The sequence below is a fragment of the Melozone crissalis genome, unplaced genomic scaffold (assembly GCF_028551555.1).
Source record: "Melozone crissalis strain CALT ecotype California unplaced genomic scaffold, PUWL_Pcris_2 ptg000057l_1, whole genome shotgun sequence".
Taxonomy (NCBI): Eukaryota; Metazoa; Chordata; class Aves; order Passeriformes; family Passerellidae; genus Melozone; species Melozone crissalis.
This window is the reverse complement of record NW_026535835.1, coordinates 5,396,715-5,423,702: the sequence shown is the minus strand read 5'-3', so window position 1 is coordinate 5,423,702 and position 26,988 is coordinate 5,396,715. Positions and strand designations below refer to the sequence as shown.

The window sequence follows — 26,988 nt, the reverse complement described above, 5'->3', positions numbered from 1 at the left end:
AACACCAAATCAGACCCCCAGTAAGCCCAGGAGAGGTGCAGAGGCAGCATTGGTGACCTCAAAGTCACCACTTCTGGTGACACTAAATAAAATCTTAATGTTTTCCCCAGACTACCAAAACAACAACAACACTTGGCAACTTTATGGTGTTGTTCAGAAGAGCACTGCTGATCTTGGGCTGACATGGAGAGACATTTAAACATTGTCCAAACAGCACTGAAGCTTTGATGCCCTGGAGGTGTGGGCAAGTGGCTCTGTCTGCTCAGATTAAGTGGTTAATGGTTACAATAAAGGCATTACTGTCAGAGGCTCCTGGTTTCTGGGCTACCAAAGGGCTCAGAGGATTTGAAAGCAGTGGCAGATGCAAGCCCCAAAGCCAGGGGGAGATCAGGATGAGTCCAAAGTTCAGCACACTCAGATTTCAGTCCATGTGTCACATATGACCACAACACAGCAGAGCAATTGAAGGTTTGATCAACTCTTAAGGAGAGTCTTTCTCCTTCTCAGGTATCAGGAGAGGTACTGGACCCCCAAAACCAGAGCCAGCAGAATATGCTGCACATGGGGGTGGAGAGCATGGATGGGAATGGAGGGAGAGAAGGAGGAAAGGAAGGAAGCTGGACAGCACCTCCCCAGCTGGTACCAGGGAACAGGGCTGCACAACCACATCGAGGCTCACAGGATCTGCAGCTCCCACATTTGGGTACAATTCCCACTCTAGATGTGGGATAGCTCACCTGGAGTACAAAACCTCATCACCCCAGACTCCTCATTTCTCAGAACAAAGCAAGAATCCCCCAATATTAGACCCCCCTGGGAAAACTACCCTTCCTCTCTTCTTTTTTCCATTTTGGAGAGATGTCCAAACTGGTTTTTCTTACGAAAAAGAAATCTCTCTGCCTTCAATCCACGATAAAACTGAGGAAATGTCATTTCTCAATGGCTTTCAGTGGGAGTGTGAGCCTGTACTTTTGTTGCATTCGGCCATCAATAAAGATCTGATTTAATCTGAGTATTGAATAAGGAATTAAGGCCAGGTTTCAATTTGGATCCACAATTTGCTTACCCACAGGACACAAACTGCAGCCTTTTCTATGGATAGAAGGATGGATCTCCCCTGGCAGAGGATGCTGTCCTGGGAAGCCCAGGCAGGTGATCAGGAGCCCTTTAGGAAATCAAGTGCATTTTTCACAGCATTGGAAACAGCTTCTACCCCTAAAAAACCCAGCACACCTCAAACTTCCCTGCAGCAACTTGCAGCACAGAGGGAAGAACAGCAGAAACTGTTTTGCTGTGCTGCTGAGCGTGGGCCAGAACGTTCCCTCACTTGTGGAAATCACCCTCAATCCTTCAGTCCAGCCTTATAACTCAATCCATGAAGTCCTGGAGCCCAGAGCAATCATTTCCTGCAGCATCCTCAATGCCAGTGCTGCAGCAGAGCTTTAGAGAAGCTGGCACTTCCTTCCCTGGAGGGGGAAGAGCTGAAGGAAAGGCTGGAGAGGCAGCACTGGGTAATGAGGCAGGCAAGGGCTCACACTGGTGACAAATGGTGTTACCAGCTCTAAAGAGACAAGTGCAACAGGGGGAAGAAAGAGGGAAGGATTCAGGGAAAAGGGGGGAGGCCAAATCTTCAGCTGGCATAAATCAGCTGTGCTGGAGTGCCACTGCTTCCAGAGAGCTGAAACCCCTGGTGTTTATCCTCCAAACAATATAAGGCAAAAGACCACAGGAAAAATATTTTTTAAAAGGCAGAGGGTGAGCAATCTACTGCTGGAAACCAAATCAGATGTGCAGAGACCTGGATTTTCTCCCTGGCTCTGTCATTAACCTGCAACACACCATCTGCTGCCCTCCTCCCCAGGGTTTTCCCTGCACAGGAGCTGCTCTGTTTGTATGGAGCACAGGAAAGTGATGTCCTGACATCCCCAGAGGCTCCTGGAGCCCCCAGCAGGTCACACCAGCTAGAGAAGAGTTTTCTCCCATCACTCAGGACATGCCCTGCTGGCTCTGGCCACATGTGCTCCCATGATCTGCCTCTCCATCCCTTGTGTGCTGGGGAATGACAAAACTGGTGTTTGGCCTCTCCAACCAAAGCAGCCTGATATGATCAGATAAAACCCAAAGAACAAACTCAGCCTCTCCATCTGTGAGGCTCCAAAGAGCTCCTGGCCACAGGACCCTTCTGATTTTTGGGATATAAATACAGGACTGGGCACAACAACAGTCTGTGCTTTGAAAGAGAAATAGCAGAGACTATGAACTTACCCTGTGGTATCAGCTGCTCCTCTGCACCTCTGGGTCCTTTAGGCTCTGTTCAAGAAGGACAGGGTAAAATAATAATAAAAATTTAAAAAAAAAAATAGGACAAAAATAGAGAGATGAAAAATTAGGTCTCTTGCTGCCAGCTGGCTCAGCCAGAGTATATATATTTTCTTAATACTCAGAAAAATGTATTCTGTTGATTAACAAGCTGATCAGAAAGGCCAGTGCTGCAGCTGTCTCAACAGCACTGATTGCTTTGAAATGATTGTCTGTTTTCAGCCCTGTCACTCACAGGAGCAATAACCACCCTCACAAACAGTAGCAAGTTCTCCTGGACCTCAGCCTGGAGAGGCATCAGCCAGCCCAGAGCTACAGGGTCATCCAGAAACCCTCCCAGAGCTCACAGCACCCTGTCCCTGTCACCCACCTTGGTGTCAGCCCATCATCCTGCCCTTGGTCCCTCCAGCTGTGTGACATGCAGGGTAAGGCTGGGATTTATTTTGGCAGAGCACCCAGAAGAAGGGCAAAGTAGGGAATGGTTCCCAAAAGGCTCAGGGGAAGGGGTGGCAGGGACAGAGGGTTTGATTTCCACAGAATCATCCAGGACACTCAGGATTTTGGTTTGACTTCCACCTTCTCCAATATCCCACATGATGAAAGATCTCCTGAGATCTCTGTAAGGGAACCTGGGGGCAGCTTGGGGCAGCAAGTCAGGGCATGGTGGTGAAATCATGCAAAATGAGCAGCTCCCCTCCATCCTAAAGTGAGTGGAGCTCACTTCACTCCACCAAAATCCACGCTGAGTTTTTCTGGCTGGCTTTGAATCATGGACACAGACTGGTGTGGGGAGGGAAGGAGGCCAAATATGGACCCAGATCCATGACATGTCCCCACAGCTCTTGAGCAAAACAGCAATTTGAAGCCCACAGAGGCTGGGTAGGGGCTCCAGCAGTGTCAATGAGCCACTGAAGTGATTATTTCTCATTGCTGAAAGACCCTGGCCTGGCTCCAAACGCTCCAGTGCATTCCTGATTCCTTTCTTACACCACAGTTATTTTCCACACCAGGTTAAATAAATCAAGGCCAGAAAAACAGAGGGTAACAGTGAGCAAGGACAACAGCTGGCAGCACACACACAGAGCCTGGAAGCTGGCTGACGCCACAGGCTCACCCACAGCTCAGACATCACCACCTGCCTCAGGAGGTGACTCCAGTGCCCACCTGGCCTTGCTGCAGGGCTGGGAGGTGCTGGCCCTGCACCATGGGCTGGTCAAAGTGCTGCAGGGCAGCTGCTCTGAAGCCTGGGGAGGAGACAGCCACTGCTCTGTGCCCAGCAGCCCAGTGAGACAGAGGAGAAATTCTCCAGAGTAGAAATCCATTTTGATTTAGGTGAAATGTGCATCTTTGAGTCTGTGGTCAGAAAACACAGCTATGTAGCCTGACTGCAAGGCCTAGGCTCAGGGAAACTGATTTAATGGACAGAGATAAGGAGGGGGGAGACAAAGGTGATAAAGAGACAGAGAGACTGCTGTAAGAGCAGTCAACCTGACCTAAGAATTCTTTCTGATAAAGAAGAACTAGTGGCAAATATCACACGAAATTTGTAAAAATGAATATGTGTGAACCTATTGTGAAATGTATGCATATGGATTTGAGAGGGAGATAAAAAGAACCCTGAAGTTCCCAGCATGTCTTTTAAGGAGAGTAATCTCCACATGGTCCAGCACTGTAATAAACATACCAGCTTTACAACTGTCACAAAGTTGTGGAGGTTTTGGCTATCTCTGCAAAACAACAGGACCACGTGTGAGGAGCCTCCATGAGGACAGGACATGGCATGGAAGGCTCAGAGCATTTTCCTGAGCTGACTTTGGTGCAGCAAAGTGCAGAGCCACTGCCACAGCAGAAATAAATTAAATGGGAAAGGCAGAATGAGCATCTAATGGACACTGGGGAAGCTGCTCTAATTCAGCTCCTGGCAGCTGTGGCTGTGGTTCTGAGAATATTTTGCAGAACATATTGTTAGTGAACCTCCCTCCATGTTGTGGCATCATGACAAATCATAAACAGGGATGACATCTGGGCTGTTTTGGTTGCTCCAAGTCTGCTGCCATAATAAACTGCCTGGGCCAAAAAAATGAAAAAAAAAATAAAAAAAGAAGAAGAAGAAAGCAAACCAGGCCCTAAAGAATAAAGGACTGCTCTGGGAGCAAGCAAAGCAACAGACAGACAGGGCTTTGGAAGCAGAGAGCAGGGATCTTGAAAAAAGATGGCAAGGTCAAGAAAATTCAATGTGTGGGGATTTGTCTGGCCAAGTGGGCTCAGGAGGGAGAGTTTCTTATAAGTGTATTTTTTTTTCATGCCACAAGAGGGATCATAAAACAGCCCATTGTGTTTATGGCAAATTTAGAAAATATAAAGCAGACTGCAACTGATGCTGCTATTCATGGGAAAGTTTTTTGTCCTAATAAAACCAAGAATGACCCATGCAGCCCATTCCTCTATCCCCCAGCACTGTTCCATTCCTCTACCCCCTAGCACTGCTCCCAGACTGGGAAACACTGCATTTGGTGCTTTGTAGGTAAGCAGGAACTGCCCCACTGTGATCCTGATGACTCGCTGGAGTTTCCTCAGGAATGTTTTGATGTGTCCAGGCCTCAGAATCCTCAAAAAAATTAAAACAAGCCCACTGAAACACACAGTGGCTCTGCTGGGGTTAACAGAACTCAAACAGACCCAAATCCAGCTCCCAGCAGATGTTTGTGCCAACAGAAATTGTGGCTGCCACAGGCATAATGCAGCTTCAGTGGATTTTTTCCAAGCACATCCCTGCTCTGCTCTGGCTGAGCTCAGGGAAGGGCAGAGACCTCCCAGCCCTCTCCTCTGCAGCTCCCGAGCATAGAGCAGACCCAGACTCCTTTTAGCTCCCCCAAAGGCAGGGTGTTTGTGGGATGGGTGATTTGGTGAGAGCAGGCCAGCCTTACCAACAGCTGCCACGTTCTTCCTGAGGACGGTGCCGGGGTTCAGCAGGGGAAAGGCGTCGGGCAGCAGCTCCTGGTCCCACGTGGCCGTGGTGCCTGTGATGGGCAGGTTGTTCTCCAGGGCTGGGCTCCTCTCTGCAGCCTCCAGCAGCAGGATCTGCACAGGGCAACCAACACACACAGCTCAGCTGGCTCCCACAGCAAGGGGATCACAAGCCCAGGGTTGTGTTAGGTTGGAAATGGAGGTGTGTATTCTATTGCCATCTGTCAGAGCTGGGGCAGTCTCAGGATTTTTGCTGGTTAGAGTGACTTTGAGATATGTTAGAAAGTCTTTTTTCTCAGCCTGGTGGTTGAAGAAAGAGTCAGAGTTTTTAATTTCTCGGTCCCGAGGTTGTTTATTGTATCTTACCTATAACATTTTTTCTCTTGTCCAGCCGAGGTCCGCTCAGCAAGACAATCCGAGGCACTCTTCCTGCCCCCAGTTATCTTTTTATACTAAAAACTGTATGTACAATATTTACAATTACTTTCCAATACCTATCACCTATGTTAGACAGTGAGCTTCTACTTGAAACCAATCTAAAAGTGCCAACATCACAGCAGAAGATGGAGGCCAAGAAGAAGAAGGAGAAAGGCTGGACATGCCCAGATCCCTCCATCTTGGCCCCTGAATCTCCATTCTAAAAACCCTAAAAATCTATTTTTCACCCTGTGATAAATTCACTATCATTCTACTTAAACTTGTGGCTTGCAGATCTTCATACAAGGTTGGTAACTTTTTCCATGGGTCATAATCAAACCCACAGGGGCATCCTGGGCTCTGTGCCAGAGTCTCTGAGCCCCTGGCAGGGATCTTGGCAGTCCAGGACAACCAGAGGGATGTTCTGAATTCCGACAGGGCAGTTATCTTGTGTTCATTGGGCAGTTTTCTTTCTCTCTGCCACAGCCAACCCTTCTCCAGGAGATCTCTGCTGTCCATGGCCACTGAGTGTCCCTGCAGGGCTGATCCAATCCCAGCATCCCATGGGGAGATGCTCCGCTCAGGGGAGGAGCCAAGCATTCCTCCCTGGATCCAATCTGAGCCTGGCACAGCACAGCAGCCTTTGCCCCCTGCATTGCCAGAGGAGCAGCTTTCTGCTGCCCTGCATGGCCAGAGGGAGCCCAGGCCCATCTGCAGCAGCCCTGGAGCTGCAGAGGAAAACTCCCCCCTTGTGCAGGATCCCTGCTGCAGCAGAGCCACAGCTGGCACTGCAGGAGGGCTGAGCCCCCCTGGGATGGGGCTGGGACACCTCCCTGACACACAGGGGGCAGGGACTGCTCTCACTCTGGCTGTGGTTTGGGGTTTTTTGTACTATTGCATTTCTATTTTTAATTTTCCTAGTAAAGAACTGTTACTCCTATTCCCATATCTTTGTCTGAGAGCCCCTTAATTTCAAAAATTATAATAATTCAGAGGGAAGGGGGTTTACATTTTCCATTTCAAGGCAGGCTCCTGCCTTCCTTAGCAGACACCTGTCTTTTCAAACCAGGCCATGGGTTCAGCCCCACATGGGCCCTTCCCTTTAGAGTTGGACTGAGTGGTCTTTGTGGGTCACTTCCAACTCAGAATATTCCATGATCTCTGACCTGGATGGTTTCAGACATGGTGTCAGTTCCTGAGGATATCCTAAGCTCCTCTTCTTGCCAGACAGGGCTGGGAATAACTCTGCTTATAGGCCACGGGATTTTGGCATAAAAGCTTTATTGGTTTTAGGAAATCAGCGTCAATTAGGAAGCTGCTGTGTTAATTGTGAGTGTGTCCCACACACACCCCCCTTGGAGAGGACTTCACTGCCTCCAGAGGGACCTGGCCTCATGAGGGACTGTGTCCCTGGTGAGAAACATGAGAGCAGGGACTGAAGCTGCTGTCAGGGACACAGCATTTCCCTGGTGTTCAAACCAGAGCCAGAAAATCAGGAATTACTGACAGCTGGGATGAGGTGAAGGGCTGTACCTGAAAGCCTAGGGTAGCAAACAGAGGACAAGTACTGCTTGTAAAGGCACAAATATCGACTGAATTAAAGATGATGGAGAAGATGAAGCTTTTAGAGAGTTGAAGTACTTGAACTTTGAAGCAATTAAAAAAAAAAAAAAGAAAGAAAGCAGTCTATTTACTCAAGGAACTCTGCTTAGAAGCAATAGGATATTATTAAAACTCACACCTCTCTAGGCCTCGCAAACACATAACCTGCAAACAAACCCACATCCCAACAGGCATCCCTGAGGTGTTTGGGCCATTACAACCTTCTCTCCCTGGCAAAATGATCCCACATTCCCCATATGGTCTAGGCTGTCCATCAGGATCTGCTCCCTGCCCTCTGGTAGCCTCTATGAAACTGGGAGTTGGTCTCTAACATGGGAACATTTTTCCAGGCATGCAGCACTGAAGTTTGTTACAGCATCATCTTTTCCTGTTTGAAAACCACCTAAGCAATACTAATTTAGGGATAAGGGAAATAAAAGGGAAACTCAAACTTTCCATTAAATCCCTAGAAGTTTCAACCTTTACACACTGTGTTGTCTTTACATAATGAAGTCACATTGCAATTATAAATGAGAGTGACTTGGCTCCACTTGTTTGTTTTTAACTTGCAATTATTACAAGGTTTATCACTTCTTTATTGCAAGGCCTGGTGAGAGCCAGCACTGCAGCAGCGCCAGGAATGATGAACTTCCTGCAGAATGTACTGGCCTGATGGGGGTGAATCAGAAACTAATTAAACTGGGAGCTGGGTTAAGTGCAAGGGAACGGAACGTCACTCTTGCAAACAAGCAAAATTCTTCCTTTATTGCAAGGATCTTTATTTACAGATCCAGAGTCCTGCTTTCTGAGTACAGCAAATGGAGTAAGGTCACAATGCTTTTCTTCACCAGATTTGACTGATGCCAGGCAGGAAGGAATCAGTTCCATCTGCCTCTTGCACTCTGTGCTCCTACCCAGTGATTTATTCCTCAGACTTTCCAGGAAACGTGTTATCAGTTCAACAAACACTTGAGCATGTGCCTTACCATAACTGTGCTTCACTTCCACTGCCATGGGACACAAGTGTGAGCTGAAGACCTTTTCTGCATCACTTTATATTATTTATTATATCATCCTTTCACTTCCCCAGCAAACATCTGGATGTTGCCAAGATGAGCTCGGGTAGAGAGGCAGAATAAACCCTGGAGGTGGCAAATCAGAGGGGCTGCAGCCAGGGCAGGGCTGGGATGCTCCTGCTGAGAGGAAGGGGCACCCAGGGGCTGTCTTGGCCAGTGTTCTGCAGAGCTGTGGGAACAGGGATGTTCAATCCCTGCAGCCATGGTCAGGGCCCAGCAAAGCACAGGGGCCCGTGGCTCTGCCCAAGGTCGCATCTGGAGTGGAACGGCTCCAAATCATTTTTATGGGTGATAATAAAAATGTGTTACCACATAATCAACACAAAACAGTGGCAATGGTATCCTTTTCATTAAAACAACATGTTTGAAATGAGCACTCTGCTGATAAATGCTGTAAAAGCTGTAAAGCCATGCACAGGATAATCCAGCATGCACTGTTATAAATTGACTATATATACTTTGCAGTCATTAAGGCTCAAACCATAGGAACAAGTTTATTTTCCCTGGGCACGAAATGATACAGGTCAGGAAGTCTCCAGACTTGAAATTGCTCAGAAATTCTAGTTTTTATGATTAGGACTGAAAAATGCCCAAAAGAAATAAAGCAGAAAGAGGAGAGCTCTCACATCCGTGAGATCTGCAGAGCCAAGCTAAAGAAGGAGAAGCACAAGGGATTTAGTCACATTCAAAAATCTCAAACTACACACAGCTCTTTCAACAAGGAGTGTCCTCTCACAGCTCACACAGCACAGAGCACAAATGGGCTCCTTACACATTATTGCAATAGCACTGGAGCCATTCATCCACTTTCTGTCACGTTCTGTTTTTCTTTAGGCTGCCATTGCTGTAGTCAGGGGACTCAAGGAGAATTCCCACTTTCATTAAACAAAAAAAAAGAAAGTTTTGAGCCCTCTGAGTAAACTGCTGGAAAATGATACCACAGAGGCTCACAGCCAGAAAGAAAATTAGCAAAATGTGCAGTGTATTAAAGTCTCAGTACTAAAATCTTGGTATTTTCTAGTCAATAGGGTTGAGGTAGAGAGAGGGATAACATCAAGGGAGGAATGTGTGGTTTTCACAGGGAATCCTCATGGCAAGCAGTGCCCACCTGTGCTGCTGCTACAACCTCCAACACAATGGTTCTGCCTCCATGAAGAATGGAGGCAGAAAAGATCCTCATGCCACCAGATAAATGAAGGGAGGGAATGGTGGATGATGTCACTCACCAGCCAGCCAGGGAAGGAGAGAGAAGGACAATGATTGCTGCCTGTGGTGCCAGGACAGCAGATCCCTGCAGGACATAAAAAACCCTTTCTTCCCTACCTTGCAATCTGCACTCTGAGTTGAAGGACAGCCTCAACTCAGCAAAACACTCAAACTTTTGTCTTTCTGCATTTATGGAGGGAAAAGCTCAAATCAGCCTAAATGGCCATGCTGAACTGGAGCCTCTGGCAAGTGAGGGTTTGTCTCTGGCTCAGACCCCAGGTCAGACCCAGCTGAGCTGGGTCAGGAGGCTGGAAGGGACTGAGATGGAGCCACCTCTGCTGCCAACAGTGCACAGGAGCTGTGCTGGCCGCAGGAGCCGCTCAGAACATGGGGACCATCATGGGGACCATTTCTTGTGCATCAACTGTACTTGATGACAGATTTTCTGTAAGTGTGTGGGTTAATAGGTAGAGGACTAGGCTGCAGATTGCCAGTGCAACCATTAGGGCGTGGTCATGGAATTCTGTCAGTTCTTCTATGGTAGGTGAGGAATTGTCTTGGAAGTTGTGGGTGGTTGGCCATGTTTAGGTAGAGATGTGCTGGGCTTTCACCTGCAATTGAGTCTTGACAAGGCTGTGTGATTGTTTTACTAACATCTCTTTATGAGGAAGAAGCATAAGTGAGCGAGGCTCAGGCCCAGCTCCAGAGGCTGTGGGGTCACCCTGGGGCTCCCAGACCCACCAGGCTCCAGGGCAGGCTCTGGCTCCTGCTCCTCTCCCAAAGCCTGGCCGTGGATCCCGCTCTGCTGCCGGCCCTCCATGGGGACACGGGCGTTGTGTGCCTGGAGCTCAGGCCCAGCTTTCTCAACACACCTCCTCCTTCTCCATCTGCCAGCATAAACTTTCTCAACTTCAGACAAATACCACATTTCTTGCGTCAGATCAAAAGCTCAGGCCAGGGACAATGGAAATGGGAGGATGATTTTCATCTTCTGGAGATGTTCGGTGTCAGAGGACGTGTTTTGGCTTGTAGTGGCTTTCTAGAACCCTGTTTTTGTTGTTCCCACTCATCAAACAAAAAAGATTTCACAAAGGCAGCCTCCTCCCATCATCTGCTCACATTCCTGATGTCCTGTAACTAGGTAGGTGTTAGAAACAAGGGAAGAGCAGCTAGGCTTCCAAAGATTTAAAAGTTGATATGACAGAGCTCAGAATGCTTTTTTCTTTGGATAAAAATCCAGATGGATATTATTAATTAATAAACAGGGGATATTTAGTCTCTTGAAGCATTGGTGGAATTAACTCCCTTCCATCCCTCTCTAAAGAGGAGGGAAAGAAACTGCATGAATCCAACTCATCAGCTAAAAATTCCAGTGTAAAGTAAAATTCCCTTGATCTTGTGGAGACACAAGCTGATTAATAATGGTAAATTACATGACTTGTTGGACAGATCTTTCTTCATAGCAAATTATTTGGCAATATAAGAGGTTTTTAATCATTCATCAAGACAGATCTAAACAGGGAGTTTGACAAAAAGTGATGGGGAAGGTCTCTCTCTCAAAGCAAAGTGGGACCTGTAAACACAAGGCTCCAGCACTGACACAAGTGCTAGGTTTCAAAAGCCAAAAGACATCCAGTAAGTGCCCACCAACATCTGAGGAACTGGCAGCCCAGAGAATCTGGGTGACTTCAAACTTAGAACATCTTTGAGGCTTTGGCCAAAGGGACAAGATAATTAGTGCATGGAGAAGTTGCATTGATAAATTATGAGGGGAACACTAGCTGATGTCATTGTAGTGACCCAGTGCAGAGCAAAAGGTGAGGTTTGTGTCACCAGATATTGCATGGAAGACAGAAACATGGATAAAGGCTTCCATCAGGTAGCACAGTTCCTGTTCTTTCTACAAAGAGAGCGACCAGATTTCCAAAATCAGGATGGAAAATGCAACTCTTTCCTCAGCAGGTACCTTCAGGAGGGGAATCAGGGCAGAGAGGACACAAAAGCTCAGCTGCCCTCCCAGTTCAGACCAAACACAGGCACTGTTGAGCAGCTCCTCAGACCCTGGAGGCTTTGTCTGAGAGAACAGCTGGAGGGAAGGATTGGCTGTGCTCCAGTGAGGCACTGGGGAGCTCCTCTGAATGTGCTCCCCAGTGGGATTTACTCTGCTGCTGAGAGCCCAGCCTAACACAGGAGCCAGATGGGGAGAGGATCCAGCAATTCTGTACACAAAGCACACAAGGGAGCTCAGGGTGAAATCAGATTCACCACTGTGCCTTTAAAACACCAAATAAAAATACATGGGAGCTATAACCTTCCACATTCAAAATCACACCATTCCTCTGCCCCAGGTATTGCTGAGGCCTCCTAGGGATGTAGAAACACCAGGGATGTGGAACCAGCCCAGCCTGAGGTGAATTTAGTCTTGAGCAAGTGCCCCCTGTGCCCAGCAATGACTTTGGGATCAGCTCAGGGTTCACCTCAAGCAGGCTCAGGTGCCTCCAGTGCTCTTCTCCTCCACAGAGCTCTAAAAGCTGCTGGGAGAGAGCAGAACGAGGGAAGAGATGAGGACATTGGGCTTTTTCTGGCTCACCTCAGTGCAAGTTCAAAGAAAAAGGACCCAAAGTTGTTTTTGTCTCACAGTGGTGCTTTACTTATGAAGCTCTCATAGAATTTCTGATTAGAATCAAGTGGGAATTCAAATGTTTGAATTACAAAAGGAACTGAGCACATCCCTTGGGCTCCTCACACACCTCCCTTGACAAAACCGACTGTTTGCCCACAAATGTATTTCTCTTAAAAAATCCAAGCTTGTAAGCAGTGTTCCCAGGTATTAAACACACCAAAAGTATCCCCTAATGCAGACATTGGACTTGCTTGGCAAACTTGAGTTGCGTGTCAGGAAAAGAGAATTTTGCAAAGTTATTTTATGAAAATATTAAATCCATTTGACTAAAAATGCCAAACTTGTAACTAAAAGGCTTTGTGGGAGGGAATGGTGGATGAGGAGGCCTTTGCAGTCTTTTTGTTGTTCTGGCAAACGATTTACAGTGTTGGCCAAACACATGGAACAGTCTTAGGGGACAGACTGCTCCTTCCATCCAACAGTGATAAGAAATAAGGTCCAAAAATCACTAGAGCTTAGGGGGAAAGGATTTTAACCATCATTCTGAAAGAGAGCAGGATGCCCAAATGAGAGAAGCGTCAGTACCCAAACTGCCCCATCATCAGGATTATTGCAGAGCAGCTAAAAACAGGAGATGGATGCAAAGTTACACAAAATTCAGTTTGCCCACCCAGTTTTGATTCATGGTTCCTCCTTGTAAGAATCAGTTAGGAAGTTGCATTTTATTCTTAGGGATATATGAGTCACTAAGTTACTCAAAACTCAGCATTAAATTAGAAATTTTACAAGGATTGATTCCATGTTGTTACTGCTACCAGAAACCAGCCAGTTATTATATAGCAACCAGTGAAACAACCCAAATTCTCCTTAAATTCAGTGTACTGCTGGAGAAACAGATTCTGCACAGAGCCATTAGGAAATAATGATAATAATGATAATAATAATAATAATAATAATAATACTACCTTCCTGTTCAGATAGGAAAGGAAATACCTGCTCCTAGCTATCACACAGAACATGGAAAATCCATGGAAGTCCTTGAAGTATCAAGGAACTGCTCATGTCCACCCTGCAGAGGCAGCAGCAGCCTCCCAGCCAGGCAGTTCTGGTTCCCTCCCAATCTTTCTGCCATGTCACAGCACCGTGAAACATTTGCTGTCTTCCAAATATTCCTCCCCTCCAGCAGGGAATTGTTTTATTGTCTATCAGAGAAAGGAAAGACAAACCCCATAAAACATCCCAGACAGCTGCCAGTATTTAATGTAACTGCCTGGGAGAAGAGAAATAGAGAAACATTTCATACAATGATCCAAGTTATGATCTTTCACCATCCAAAGACAAGGTAGTGAAGGTGCTGTTGGTGATCTCTCCTAAATAAATGGGCTGAATTCAGGAAAATAGCAATGAATTGATCAAATTCTTTGCACTCTACAAAGATTTTCTTTAAAACCTTTCAGAATCTTCTGTGTGGGGGGATCACATTACAGGGGCTGTTTTCATGCAAAAACTATGCATGTCATTTATCAATCACACAATGAATCAATCAGACACTGGATGTGTAATACTATCTCTAGGCATTAAAGCTGGAAGTGAAACACCACGAGCTTCACAAGAGCTGTGTCAGGAGATAAGGCTGGCTTAGATCAGCTCAGAGCTAGCACTGCACTCCAACTCCAGCCCAAACCTGGGATTAATACTGCCCAGAGCTCTGTGGTGGTGCTTACTTAGAGAAAATGGGAGAGGAAAATGAGCAGGAATTTGTGTGCAGCTGCCTGCAAATCTGCCAGCCCCACTTGCAGCTCTGCCTGCAGCCCTGTTCTCCTTCCATCCCTTTCTGCAGCCCTGCTCCCTTTCCAGCCCTTCCTGCTCCCCTTCCAGCCCTGCTCCCCTTCCAGGCCTTCCTGCCATGGGCAGTGCTGTCTGCACTCCCCAGGTTTGTCTGGGCTCAGTCCTGTGACACAGGAGGGCAGCACCAGGCTCAGGAAATTCAGGAAGGGCTGAAAACACTTCCCACCAAGGGGCCGTGCTGGCTTAAATGAAACTTTGCTATGAAACAAAAGCAGGGTTTGCTCTTTGGGAAACCTTTGCTATGAAATAGAAGCTCTGGTGTGTTTGCTCTGCTGTCCCACCAATGAGGCTCTCATGGGGTCAGGGGTATTGTGGGGGTGTAAACTCAGATGTCACAGGAGATAAAAAGGGTTGGCTTGGGGAGGGGGTGCTTTTCTTCCAGTCCACAGCATTTCTTGTCCTGCAGCCCAGGGTGGGCACCATCCTCCCTGGCACAGGTGCTGTGCCCTGTACATTTCCAGCTCAGCACCACCAATCAGGCTCAGAACTCTGGCACTCAGTGGGGCTGGTGAGCACATGAGCTCCATCCTGGGGGGGCAATGTGGCAGCTGGAAACAGGAGATGAGGATGGAGCCTGATTCCATCTGCCCTCACCTCCCTGCCTGCAGAAACCCCTCCTGCAGGCACAAGGACATCCTGGGGCAGCACAGCAAGGTGTGAGGCACCTGAGGATTTGGTTCTGCTGCAGCTGAGCCATGGCTCAGCCTCTCTCCTCCCCAAGGGCAATAAAAGCACTGGTCCCTAATGAGTCGTTTTTCATTCCATTTGCTCTGTGTTTATTTTTGCTTCTCACCTTCTGATCCAACTCTCATATTACTAAAATCAGAGGGTTGCTTTTATTACCTCATTTGGACACTGATCTTACAATTTGGATGAACCAGCTCACCCTTGTAATAGGAAAGATGAGACCATTGCTGGTTTTATCCCCATTTTTAGGGGGGCTGCTATAAAAGCTGAAGAGGAGTGGGAAAAGAAGAAACCTCAGGCAGTTTTTTCCCCTTGCCATCCCCTGAGCTCACCTTGGTCATTCTGGGCTGAAATTCAAAAGAGCAAAAGCAGCAAAGTGCCTCAACTTCAGCTCTCTCCAGAGGGAGCAGCACTGTGGCAGGAAAATCCAGCTCTGCTTGTGGGGAAGATGAAATTCCACATCTGCTTTTGCAGAAAAAACCTGCAAAAATCCAGTGGGAAACAGCCTCTGGCACTGGCACTGATGTGTGTGCCTATCCCACCCTTCCTGGGCTCCTCAAAACAGCTTCAGGTTGTTGTGGTGAAATGGGACATTACAAGAAGACAGTGTGAACAGCTGAGAGGCAACTTCACATCCAGATCATCCAGCAAAACAGGGATCTTCCTCCAAAATCCAGAGCAGGAATGCAGACACCACCAAACAAACACAAGCACCTTTTAAATGATGCTGGCTATTGTTGAACAATAACAACTGAGTTCATTAGATTGCTACAGAGATCAAACTGAACTTAAATTAACCTTGAAAAAAGGGGGAATCAGCACATTTCTCCTGTGTACAGCACCATCAGTCGTGTGCTGTTGCTTCACTCTCTGTTTCATTGCTACAGTCAATTTTTGTAAAGCATCCACAGCTTTTCAAACAAAGTGGAAGCCAAAAGATTGATAAGGACCTTGCTGGGCTGTGCTGCAGAAGGTCTCCTTGCAGACACATGGTCTTTAGTACTTCAAAAAGGAAGGCAATAACTCATTTTCCTCTGTAGAAGTGAACCCTTTTGATGAGCCTTGCTCCCAGCTTGGGTCTGTGTGGGAGCAGAGGGAAGTCAGGAGGGAAACCATCACTTAGTGCTGCCAGAGCACCAAGCGCCTGCCTGCAGCACTAAATCAGAGACACAGCACTCTCTGCCTGACTTCCCAAATGGGTCTGGGCAGGTGGAACCTCCTTCCCCCTCCCCAAAGTCCTGCCAGGCCCCAGCTGAGCTGCCATCAGCCTTTACACCTTGTTACCTGTGCAAACCCAGAGACCTGGGATATTTCTGTGTCTGCTCTGGGGTGCCCTGTCCCCCAGGGGAGCACTGACTTTGACCTCATCCATGGAGAAAGTTTCCTAAACTCCAGAATAGACTGGAATCCACAAAAGTGTGAAATAGATTATAGAGAGCAGTGTAGGTGTATCACTTGGTGAGAAATTGAGGTTTTGGGATTTTTAGTGTGTTGTGGATGGAAGCAAGGTGGAGGGCACAGGGTGTCATCCTGGACTTCTTCTTCCTTCTTCCTCCTTCTTCATGGGTTTGGGTGGCATTTTGTAATTGTGCAGAAAAGTCCACATTGTGGGCTCTTTGGGATCAGTTATTGGGTTAAAAGGGAAATAATCTAGGTGTCAGCGCTTAATTGGATAGTTTAGCTTTAAAAGCCCTTGTACCAAGAGATTGTTGGCCATTTCTGTGGTGCTTTTCCAGTGCACTGAGCCTGGTGTGGACAGTGTGCAAAACTCTAGATAACAATAAACAAGAACCTGAAGACTGAAAAGATCCAGTGCATCTCTTTCCTGACACAAAACCACTCCAGGAGAGTCAGGGGAGCGCCTGGGAGGGCCCAGGCAGAGTCCCAGAAGTTGGGAATCAGCAAAGGTACCCTGACAGTTCCCACAGCAGTGCTGAGCAGCACAAGGCAGCAGAGGGGCAGTGATGGCAGGACAGACAGGACAGACAGGACAAACAGGACAGGCAGGACAAACAGGACAAACAGGACAGGCAGGACAGACAGGACAGACAGGACAAACAGGACAGGCAGGACAAACAGGACAAACAGGACAGGCAGGACAAACAGGACAGGCAGGACAGGCAGGACAGACAGGACAGACAGGACAAACAGGACAAACAGGACAGGCAGGACAAACAGGACAGGCAGGACAGACAGGACAGACAGGACAAACAGGACAAACAGGACAGGCAGGACAAACAGGACAGGCAGGACAGACAGGACAGACAGGACAAACAGGACAAACAGGACAGGCAGGACAGGCAGGACAGGCAGGACAGACAGGACAAACAGGACAAACAGGACAGGCAGGACAGGCAGGACAAACAGGACAAACAGGACAGGCAGGACAAACAGGACAAACAGGACAAACAGGACAAACAGGACAAACAGGACAGGCAGGACAAACAGGACAACAGGACAGGCAGGACAGGCAGGACAAACAGGACAGCCTCTGCTTGTCCTTTTCCAGTCACCCAGACAGAGAAAATCCTGGGCAGCAAAGCAAGGTCCAGCCTGGGAGGGAAGGGCTGATTCACATCTCTCTGAGGCCAGGCCTGTGGCTCACCTGCACTCAGGACTGCACACACAGAGGTCCCTCTGTCCTGTCCCTCTGTCCTGCCCTGCCAGAGGACCCCCAGTGCCAGCCCCTGCTCCCTTTGGTCCTTTGCACTACACCCCTTGTTTCCACTGGAACAATCCTGCTCCCCAGAACTTCATTCCCCCCACACTCCTTAATTTTCCTGCAGTGAAATATAACTGGGAAAGCTTTGAGGAGGCTCCAGACTTCATTTCAGCACAAACAATTCCCAAATTACCATAATATCATGTACTGGCCTCAAAAACACCACACAACCACTACCTCCCTCCACAAAGGTTTCTCCCTAAATTCTTTTATGTCATTGATAAGCATCAGTTAATGAATAATAACAGCAGTAAATGCCTTAAAGGGACCAAAGCATGATAAGTAGCAGCCAGGAGTGGGCTGCCACAGGAGGGACCACAGATCAAAGGGGAATGCTGACTCAGCTGCTTTGTTGCTACACTGGAACAATTTATCTGAATCCCAGTAGGTAGAAATTAAAACTATTTGTAGGAAAAAAAAAACAACAACTCTACAATGTGAAGGTCTCCCCCTAATATTTGTCTCCACTAAACTATGCATGAGAGCCTCCCACCCTTCAGAAAAGGGATAAAAAAAGCAGGACTGGATTGTACTTGAAGAAATACAGCAGGCAGAGGGAGGGCAGGTGAGACAGGCAAACAGTGACAAATAAACATGATGGCAACACTTGGCAAGGTGTTTCTGAGGTCTGAGCATTATTTTGGAGGAGATGAGGCAGGGATGCAGCCACGTGGGAAGGGGAAGGGAAGGAGCAGGGCTAGAGGCAAACAGTGCCTCATGTTCTGGGGCAGAGCCACTGCCATGGAGAGAGGAGTGGAGAGAGGAGGAGGCACTGATCAATCTAGGGCTGCCAGCTCAATGTGTTTTTCAGCAGAAACTCTTGGGAGTTTTGGTGGAACAGAATAAAGGCAGCTCCTTACCTTGGCCTCCAGCGTGTTCAGCCTCTCGCTCATGTCAGCCAGCCTGGTGCAGTTCATGCACTCTAGAGAGAACAGAACACAGGCATGTCACAGAGAGAACAAAACACAGCCATGTCACACTGCCAGCTGCTCTGTGTGCTCACCCACTGCTCCAGGCTGACCCATTTATCCAGGGATCATGGAAAAGTGAGTCAAGATCAGTTATGGAGCAAAATAAATATTCAAATCCAGTGCACAGGTCAGCAGCCACGTTACATGAACCTTGTTTGGGGATGTTCAGTGGGGTAGAGTGTGAAATGAAGGTCCCAAAATGCAGAAGGTAGATGAAATAAAAATCAGTTTTGAGAATTTTCATGCTGCCAACCAGCATGGCCTGCTGTCATAGGCAGAGACACTTGTCCTGCCACTGGTGCAGGCTGGTGTGGCCCCTGCTCCCGCCTCACAGACACCAGGCTGCACAACCTTCATTCCCTTTAATACTCTCCCCTCTATTTTCCTGCTTAAATAGCAAGGAAAGCAATGAATCCACAAAATACCCATCTCTGTGGGGTCCTGCTCCATCCCTGGGCTCCCAGGGATGTTACCACTCCCAACAATTGAGACAGAGCATCCACCTCAGTGACAGCCAGGAAACCCAAGGCAGATCCCAGGGCTGAGGCAGCCCAGAGCTGCAGCATGAAGTGGTTTCCACCTCCCTTTGCTGCAGAGGAGCAGCTACCAAAGCAGTCCTGACAGGAGCCTCAGTGAGAACAAACACTGCCAGAAGGAGCTCTGAGTGCAGGTTGAAGTGGCTGCTCCCTCCAAAGGACATTCCTTATCTAAACACAAGGCTGCTGCTTTACCTCTGGTTTCATCTCAGCAATTTTGAAGTGAGTGAAGGAGGATAAAGCCCTGAACAGAGATTTAATCAACAAGGTGCTTTCCCAGTGCTTTGCAGCAAGGTGGAACTGCCCACTCCCAGCTCTCAGAGACCCCTCACCTCTCATGACTTCTGAAGCCCAGCAGCTCTCAAAAAGGGAAAATGATTTAGAGCATGGAGCATTTCAGAGGATAAACCATCCATATTCAGGTGATGAATCACAGCTTATGTCCCGTAGAGCAGAAACACATTTCTGTGTGTGCTTTGTGTTCCTTAAGGGGCAGAGTCTTTCATTGTCTCAGTTTCCATTGACTGGCCATAGAAGTCTGTCAGACACATTTACACATTTTATGAAAAATCCTTTCCTTAGGATTTTTCCTCCTGAGAAGCTGAGAGGCCTCAGGAACAAAATGTAAACATTGATTATCTGCTGCTGTGGAATGGAACAGGTGCATCTGGGATTGGTCTCATGTGGTTGTTTCTAATTAATGGCCAATCACAGTGAGCTGGCTCAGACTCTCTGTCCAAGACACAAGCCTTTGTTATTCATTCCATTTCTTTTCTATTCTTAGCTAGCCTTCTGATGAAATCCTTTCTTCTATTCTTTTAGTATAGTTTTAATATAATATATATCATAAAATGATAAATCAAGCCTTCTGAAACATGGAGTCAGATCCTCATATCCTCCCTCATCCTGGGACCCTGTGAACACCATCACAGAAGTATTTAACTTCCATAGGGCTGGGAATGTTGTCCTATAGTCCCTGAGCCCCTACAGACTGCTCAGGTGCAGCTGAGGCTGCAGAGGATGGTGGGGAAACCCAAAGGTTCCCTATGGCAAGGAATGGGTGAACATGGATTCTGCCCTGAGGGAACACCCCAATATTTGAGCTCTTCTGACCCCCCCAACAAGATTTTTCCCCTGTTGCACAAGGCCCCCAGGGCACCTCTCCCATCCCCAGTCTCTTGCTGGCTTTGTGGAGCACATTGCCTGCCCTGGTGGCTCTCAGCCATGCAAAGATTTGAGTGCATGGCTTGGAAGAACAGGGAGCTGGGCTGTTCCATCCCGGTGATTTACAGGCTAAAAAGATTGTTTGAATGCTAACAGCAACCCACTGCATCCACTTTCCAAAGGAATTCTCACACTGGCCCTCTGTGAGGAGCTGTGTAGCTTCCCAAAGGAGCCAGACATAGATTTTCCACCTCATAATACATAACATTTTGCAGAAAAAGCATCTGATGCTTCAGATGGAGGGATTTCCTCACAGGGCAATACTGACATGCAATTTCTTTTATTTTTATTTTCTGCAATAGATCTTGGGCAATCTCTCTTGGATTGAATTGACCCATGAACATGCAAGTGCCATAAGTGCACTGTCCTTTGGGGAAGGAAATGGGTGAGGCTTGTTTGGTCTGGATCTGCTTGTGGTGTGTGAAACAGGGAATTGGTTCCTGTATGGAACTGGCTTCAGGGTTTTGATCTTGCTCATCCCCACAGAAAGATAAGAGTGAATAAATCCAGTGCTCCCAGGAGCCAAAAGAGGCACCAGATGTGTTATAGAGCAAATAAAATCCAGAGTCATATTCTCACATCTGCTGGTTTGCACATATCAGTAACTCCCACAGGTTTAGAGATCTGCCTGAAAATCATCTCTGAGATGAACTGAGCAATTCAGATCCCTCTGGAGAGCTCAGCTCATTAAAAAAGGTGTTTGTACCACCCTGTGCACAAGGATGAATCAACCAGCTCCCCAGGGGAAGGACAGGCTTCAGAACCAGCACCAGTCCAGCAGCTCTCTCTGCTCTTGAAGAGTGACTCAAAGAGCCCCCTCAAGTGCATTAGCAACACGAAAGGTTTGGTTTAAATGGACACAGTGACAGAAGAGGAGAGAAACCAGCAGTGTCACTGCATGTGATATTGGTACTAATGTGATCTTCATGTCAGTGATGTTGAAAGAGCCTGGGTCAGAAATAGAACTACTTAAGTTCAGGCTGGATTTGATCTCTGATCTTTTCTGTTGTGAAATGCCTGGAAACCCAGATCCACACCCAAGGTACTTAGACTGGGCCCAAAAGACATTTAAATAATCCAGAAAGTGGATATCCTCATGCAAAAGACCTTACTAAGGCAAGAGTTCTGCCAACAAATCCATGTGACATTTATTTATCTGACCAACAGGTAGACAAGGCTTTGGAAGGCAGAGATGAATGCTCAGGGCTGCAGAACTCTTCAGGGGCTGGAATCCACAGCTGTCCTTGCAGGAACACTGAGAATGGTGGTGACAAATCAAGCTAATAAATATCTTCCCTAAGCACGATGCTCTGAAGTATTTAGTGTCTGATCTTGATGGCTGCTGGTTCCAAGGCCTAGGACTATGAAGCTGAATTTTCTGATCAGGGTGAAAGCAATCTGTGTTATTTAGAAGAGCTTGAGAATCTCACATCATTATTTCTCATGGAACAAATATAACACTGGGGCAAATGCACACACTCTCTGACCTGGGACTGCAGAGCAGACGCTTTCCATATCTGCAGAAATCCATCACTTGTTGCTACACAGAACCACAGTTTATTTCTCTTCTATTCCTAGTTGGCAGATTTGTATTTTTCCAGCTAAACTCTGAGAAAGGAGTTGTGATTTCACTCTATGAATCCCAACCTCAAAACACATGGTAGGATTTGTTTTAGAAATATTCCAGCAGGGAGGATAAATAATTGAGATAATGAACATGAGACAGTACCAGCATATCCTGTGACACCCAGTCTGTCTCCACAACAGACTGTCCCAGCACATCTCTCCCTTCCCATTCCTCCTTTCAGCTGAAATGCAACTGCAGGGATGGAAAATTCTAATGCAGAGAAGAGGTGGAAGACTTCACATGCTGGAAAATAACAACCCAGGTACTTTGTACCAGCTGTGACCCCCTTAACCCTGACACAAAGGTTGATATTTCAACCCATCTTTGATTAAAGATCAGCCTCCAGCACTGCAGCTTTGCCAACAGGAGATGATCTGAGCATTCCAGATCTGTGCTGAGCTTCCTGTCTGGATACACCCCTGAGAGTGACCTAAAGCAGAGAGTGATGACTTCAGGTTCCTTGTTAACCTGGCACCCCTGCTCTGCATAATTTCATTATTAAATAGTTGCACACTTCAGCTTCTCAAGCCTTCAAACTCAATTCCTAACAAGGACAGTGTGGTAACAGCCTGATACCAGCAGGGCTCTGATGATTTCAGCACAGTTATCACAGTGGCACTGAGGGCAGTAAAAGAGGAACCAGCCCAGCTTTCAGCATGGGGCACAGGTCAGTTTTGTGTGAGAAGGCAAAGAAACCTCCTGGCACCTCTGCCCCATTTCTCAGCTCTGACAGCCCACACTCATTTGTACACCCAGAGTCTCTGCAGAATAGTAAAAGAGCTTTTGGTTTCCCCACAGCCAGATGCTCAGTAGATATAAATTGCACAGCTCAACTGAAGTCAAGGGATCAAGGCTCTGTCTCTCTTTTTCTTGATGGATTGCTCCAAAATTTGTGTTTCAGAGGGGAGGCAGAGGAGGTGGTTTATAGCATATGAAAGGGGGAGAACTCTGGAATCACAAAGCCTTTGTTTAAACAAATAAAGTCTTTGCAGCCAGTTTTTTTTTCAAGACCATATTTTGCTATTACAAGAAACTTCAACCTTGCAGTGCAATGGGGCATAGCACACAGGCAGGCCCAGGGACTGAGAATCACATCTGCAGCTCATGCTTCAACCTGCTCAGACTCCAAACAAGGCACTTCCCTCCTCCCAGGATCACTTTCCTTTCATCCATTGTTAGCTTAATGTAAAAGCTTAATGTAAAGGCTCCAAGGTCAAAGAATGAAAAAGGACCAAATGTGACATATATGCAGAGGAACAAATAAAATATTAATTTTTGTGCCACAACTTGCCTGGCAGCTCTTCCCTCTCCATCTGATCTAGTCCAGCACTTCCATTGCATGGCCATGCACAGAGGACAGGCTGGGTGATCCCCAGCAGCAAACCAGGGCAGGGCAGCAAACCAGAGCTGCCAACAGGACATGCTGGAGCTCTGGGAAGGGAACAGCAGCTCCATGGAACTGAACACAACAGCTCTCAGTGAGCAGCAGCTGCAGCATCAGCTCCTGCAGCAGCACAGCCACGGCCCTGACACATCAGTGACACAGCTCGAGAAGGTCCAGCTGCAAGAACATTTTGTCTGTCAATGTAAGCAGGAGAGCAGCTTTTCTCAGCAGACACCTTCCCCCAGGACAAGTTCAGAGCAGTCTATGAGCAAATCTGGAAGAACTCAGTTAAATTCACCCAGTGCACCATGTTTCTTTGCAAAGACATGAACTCAAAACTCCCAAGGGAAACAGGAAGCACCATTAACTCTGTGAGCACCCAGGATCTCATGCACTGATGTTTTATTGGACATTCTTGAGAGAAACCACTGGACCACTGACCCCTCCATCCCCTTACTGCCACACACATTGGACACTTTAGCCAGAGAAAGAGCAGAGACACTTTGTGACACTGCCACAGCAGGAATTTCAAGTCAAATTCCACAGCAGAAATATGAACATGGATCTTCTGTGCCTACCTAGGTGGCCGCAGCTGGGGGACAGCCAGCCTGGGCCTGCATCTCCACCTCTCTTTAATTTGTCTGATTTGACCCTTCCAGCCTTTTTACATGGTTACTGAGTTTCCTTAAGTAGTTTATGTTCTGGCCCTTTGCAAAAGCTTTCGCCAGTGCCTGTGAAGGATAGCAGGCCCAAGCCATAAATCACAGCCAACCTGGGATCTGTTTTTTCAACACATTTCCTCTAATGAGAGTCAGATGTTGGCTAGATAGGCTTTATTAATTGTGCTTGTTTAGAGCAGGCTGTGTGTGACTGGGTTTGAGCACGTGAAAGGCTGACAGCAGGCAGCCAGGGGATGGACAACTCTGTCACCCAGTAGCCTCTGGCCTGAGGAGCAAAGGCTCAGCAATCAAAGGGAGGGAAGGGCTCTGACCCTGGCCACAGCTCCAGCCCCAGTAAAGCCAGAGCAGGAGCTGTTTCTGCAAGGGGAAGCTCTCTGAGTTTTGTTTAGTGTAGGATCATTAAGACTCCACTGCTCTGTTTTTACTGCCCTGATATTTATTTGCTGTGTGCATTGTAAACCACAGAATATCCTCAGCTGGAAGGGACTCAAAGATCATCCAGTGCAGCTCCTGGCCCTGCACAGACACCCAACAATCCCACCCTGGGCATCCCTGGAGTGGTGTCCAAGCTCTCCTGGAGCTCTGGCAGCCTCGGGGCTGTGCACTCACTGCCTCTTCTCCCCAACACTTCCCATGTCCAGCTGCACCAAATCTGTGTTCTGGCAAACCTTGCAGGCTCCAGCCTGGCCACAGCCTCACCTTACAGCCTGCATTTACACTTCTGTTCACTCAGGACTGGGACTCTGATCCTTTGGGTTCCTTCCTGCTCAAACCATTCTGTGATCCAGGTTTCCCCCCTGCATTTACACACCACCTCTGTTCACTCAAGAGTGGGACTCAGATCCTTTGGGGTTCCTGCTCAGACCATTCTGTGATCCAGGTTCCACTCTGGACTGGCAGAGCCCCACAACATCTCACTCATCCTGGTCATCAGCACAATTAAAACATCTCCCACATCAGGAACCTGGAGCTCAGAGAAACTTAAAGATGGTGTCTTTGATCAAAGGGGGTTTGTTCTTTCCCACAGTTTTCACATCAGGATTTTGCAGGCTGGAATGTTTTATCTTCACCTGGAAATTGTGAGTTATTAGGTTGTCTATCAATATGAAACAGAACACCTCCAGAATATTTCTGCCTTTTTACCTTCATTCCAGATAATTCACCATCTCTGCTACGAGACCCCAATCACTGCCAAAATTCCCCCATTTGCAATGTCTCTCATATCTCTGTTATAACAACCCTTCCCCTTAACTTTACTGGCTATCTTTAAAAAGCAGCTCAGATTTCCTTTCTTATGAGAACTGCTATCTGATCCTTTTCCTCTTGTAAAGTGTTCATACTTCATTTTCATGTCTACTTTCTTCTTTTCCTTCTTAAAGAGGAAAAGGCGCTTTTTTTTTCCCATAACCAAACAATAAATGTTTTTTCATTATCAGGATATTCAGTGATTTTGAAATGTCTGTAAGGAAAACCTCAGCAAAACTGAGTGAAAAGAAAGTTTATCGCAAAATGCAAATTATTCCAAGTTGTTGGAGTAAAAACTACTATTCAAGAAGCTACACAAAATTTGGTACATTGTTTCAAGTGAAAAAAATAGGTGCAATTTTAAAAAGTTTTGCAATATTATCTCTAGGGGATTTTTATTAAATTATTTTTCATACCTTCTGAATTAAATGTTTCAGCCTTAAGTTTTGAATAGCATTTTTTTCAAATCTCACCTAAATTAAAAATAAATGAACATATTAAATAGTCTTAAGTGAAAGTAAATGGTTTAGTTTGGGTCAAAAGAAACAATTCTGGTTGACCCAAACCCATATTTTAGTTATTACACTGTGTCAAAACCTGAAAATTTTCCATTTCAGATTCTCCCAAATCATTTTGCTTTCCAATTTTATTTTTTTTTTGATTTGGCAAATCAAGTCAAAACCCCTCCATTATACCCAGGTCTATTCTTAAACACTCATGTTGTTTTATTTAAGATTTCACATATGCACACTCCCACCCCAGCCACTAATTTTATCCACAGTTCCTCTCAGCCTGGGGATTTGTGCTCTTCCCCATCCTGCTGGTGAGGCTGGTGCTCTGTCAGCATTGGGAATTTGATCAGGATCATTCATTCACAGGGAACCATCAGCTGTGAGATCCATGTCCAATCCATCTCCATCTGCCAGAGGAAGGTTTAGCAGGGAATGGCTGAGTTTGGATGCAACATTTTTGGATAGAAATGCATCACCTTTATTTTTGCAAGCACCAAGGACATTTCACTAACACACCCTGACTGAAGTTACCCTGAAAACAAAGATTTTACCTGTCCAGCATATTTGCTAAAGCCTTGCCCATCCTGGAGCTCCAAGTGATGCTGGTGGCACTGGGGCTAGTCAATAATTTTGATATTGCACCAAACAAACCCTGCCCTGGTTCACAGGGCATGGCAGCAAAGCAGACAGCAAATAAAAGGACAGAAAATAAAGAAAAACAGGTAGGAGGAACAATATGTATCTAGAAACATCTCACAGCAAGACAAATCTAAACTATATTAATAGTCCCCAAATTTAAAGAGGAATTCCACAGGTTTTCCAGCCAAGGAAGATGGGGGCATGATGTCCACAGGGCCTGGGGCTCCTTCCCAGGGAAAACACTACAGTGAGTCCAGCCCTGTGCCAAAATCCCATGTCTGATCCCACCATCACTGAGCTGAATCCATTTCTCTCTCAATCCCTGCTGTATGACATGGAGAGAAACTTCATGGGACCCAGAGAAGAACACACAGAACCTCCACTACACTCAAAATTTCATCTCACATTGAGATGGCTTCACATCCCTCACAAAGCAGATTGCAAGTTCAGGGACATGGACCAAAGCTTGCCAAAATTGATCCATTCAAATCCCAGAAAGAGAAAAGAAGGTCTTACTCTGAAAAAGAGGTATCATCAAATGAAATGCAACTGAAGGAAAATCAAAAAGAAAATCAGGAGTTTTAGTGATTATAAGAAAGTGTTCTGGGAGAAAATGAGGTGCAGTGCAAAGGAAGCTGAGGGCATGATGTCCACAGGCCGTGGGGCTCCTTCCCAGGGAAAACACTACAGAGTGCAGTCCTCA

General features: G+C 46.8%; 1 protein-coding gene across 2 annotated transcripts in view; it reads right to left on the bottom strand.

Annotated features, from left to right (window-relative positions):
- The window catches only part of COL26A1 (collagen type XXVI alpha 1 chain), a 167,194-nt gene that overhangs the window by 23,059 nt on the left and 117,147 nt on the right, over positions 1-26,988 (bottom strand). For both annotated transcript variants that reach the window (XM_054287291.1, XM_054287292.1), the window contains exons 4-5: positions 18,328-18,389; positions 5,275-5,400 (exon numbers count right to left, since the gene is read on the bottom strand). In XM_054287291.1, coding sequence (XP_054143266.1) covers positions 5,275-5,400; positions 18,328-18,389 — 188 coding nt within the window. The remainder of the gene's footprint in view (positions 1-5,274; positions 5,401-18,327; positions 18,390-26,988) is intronic.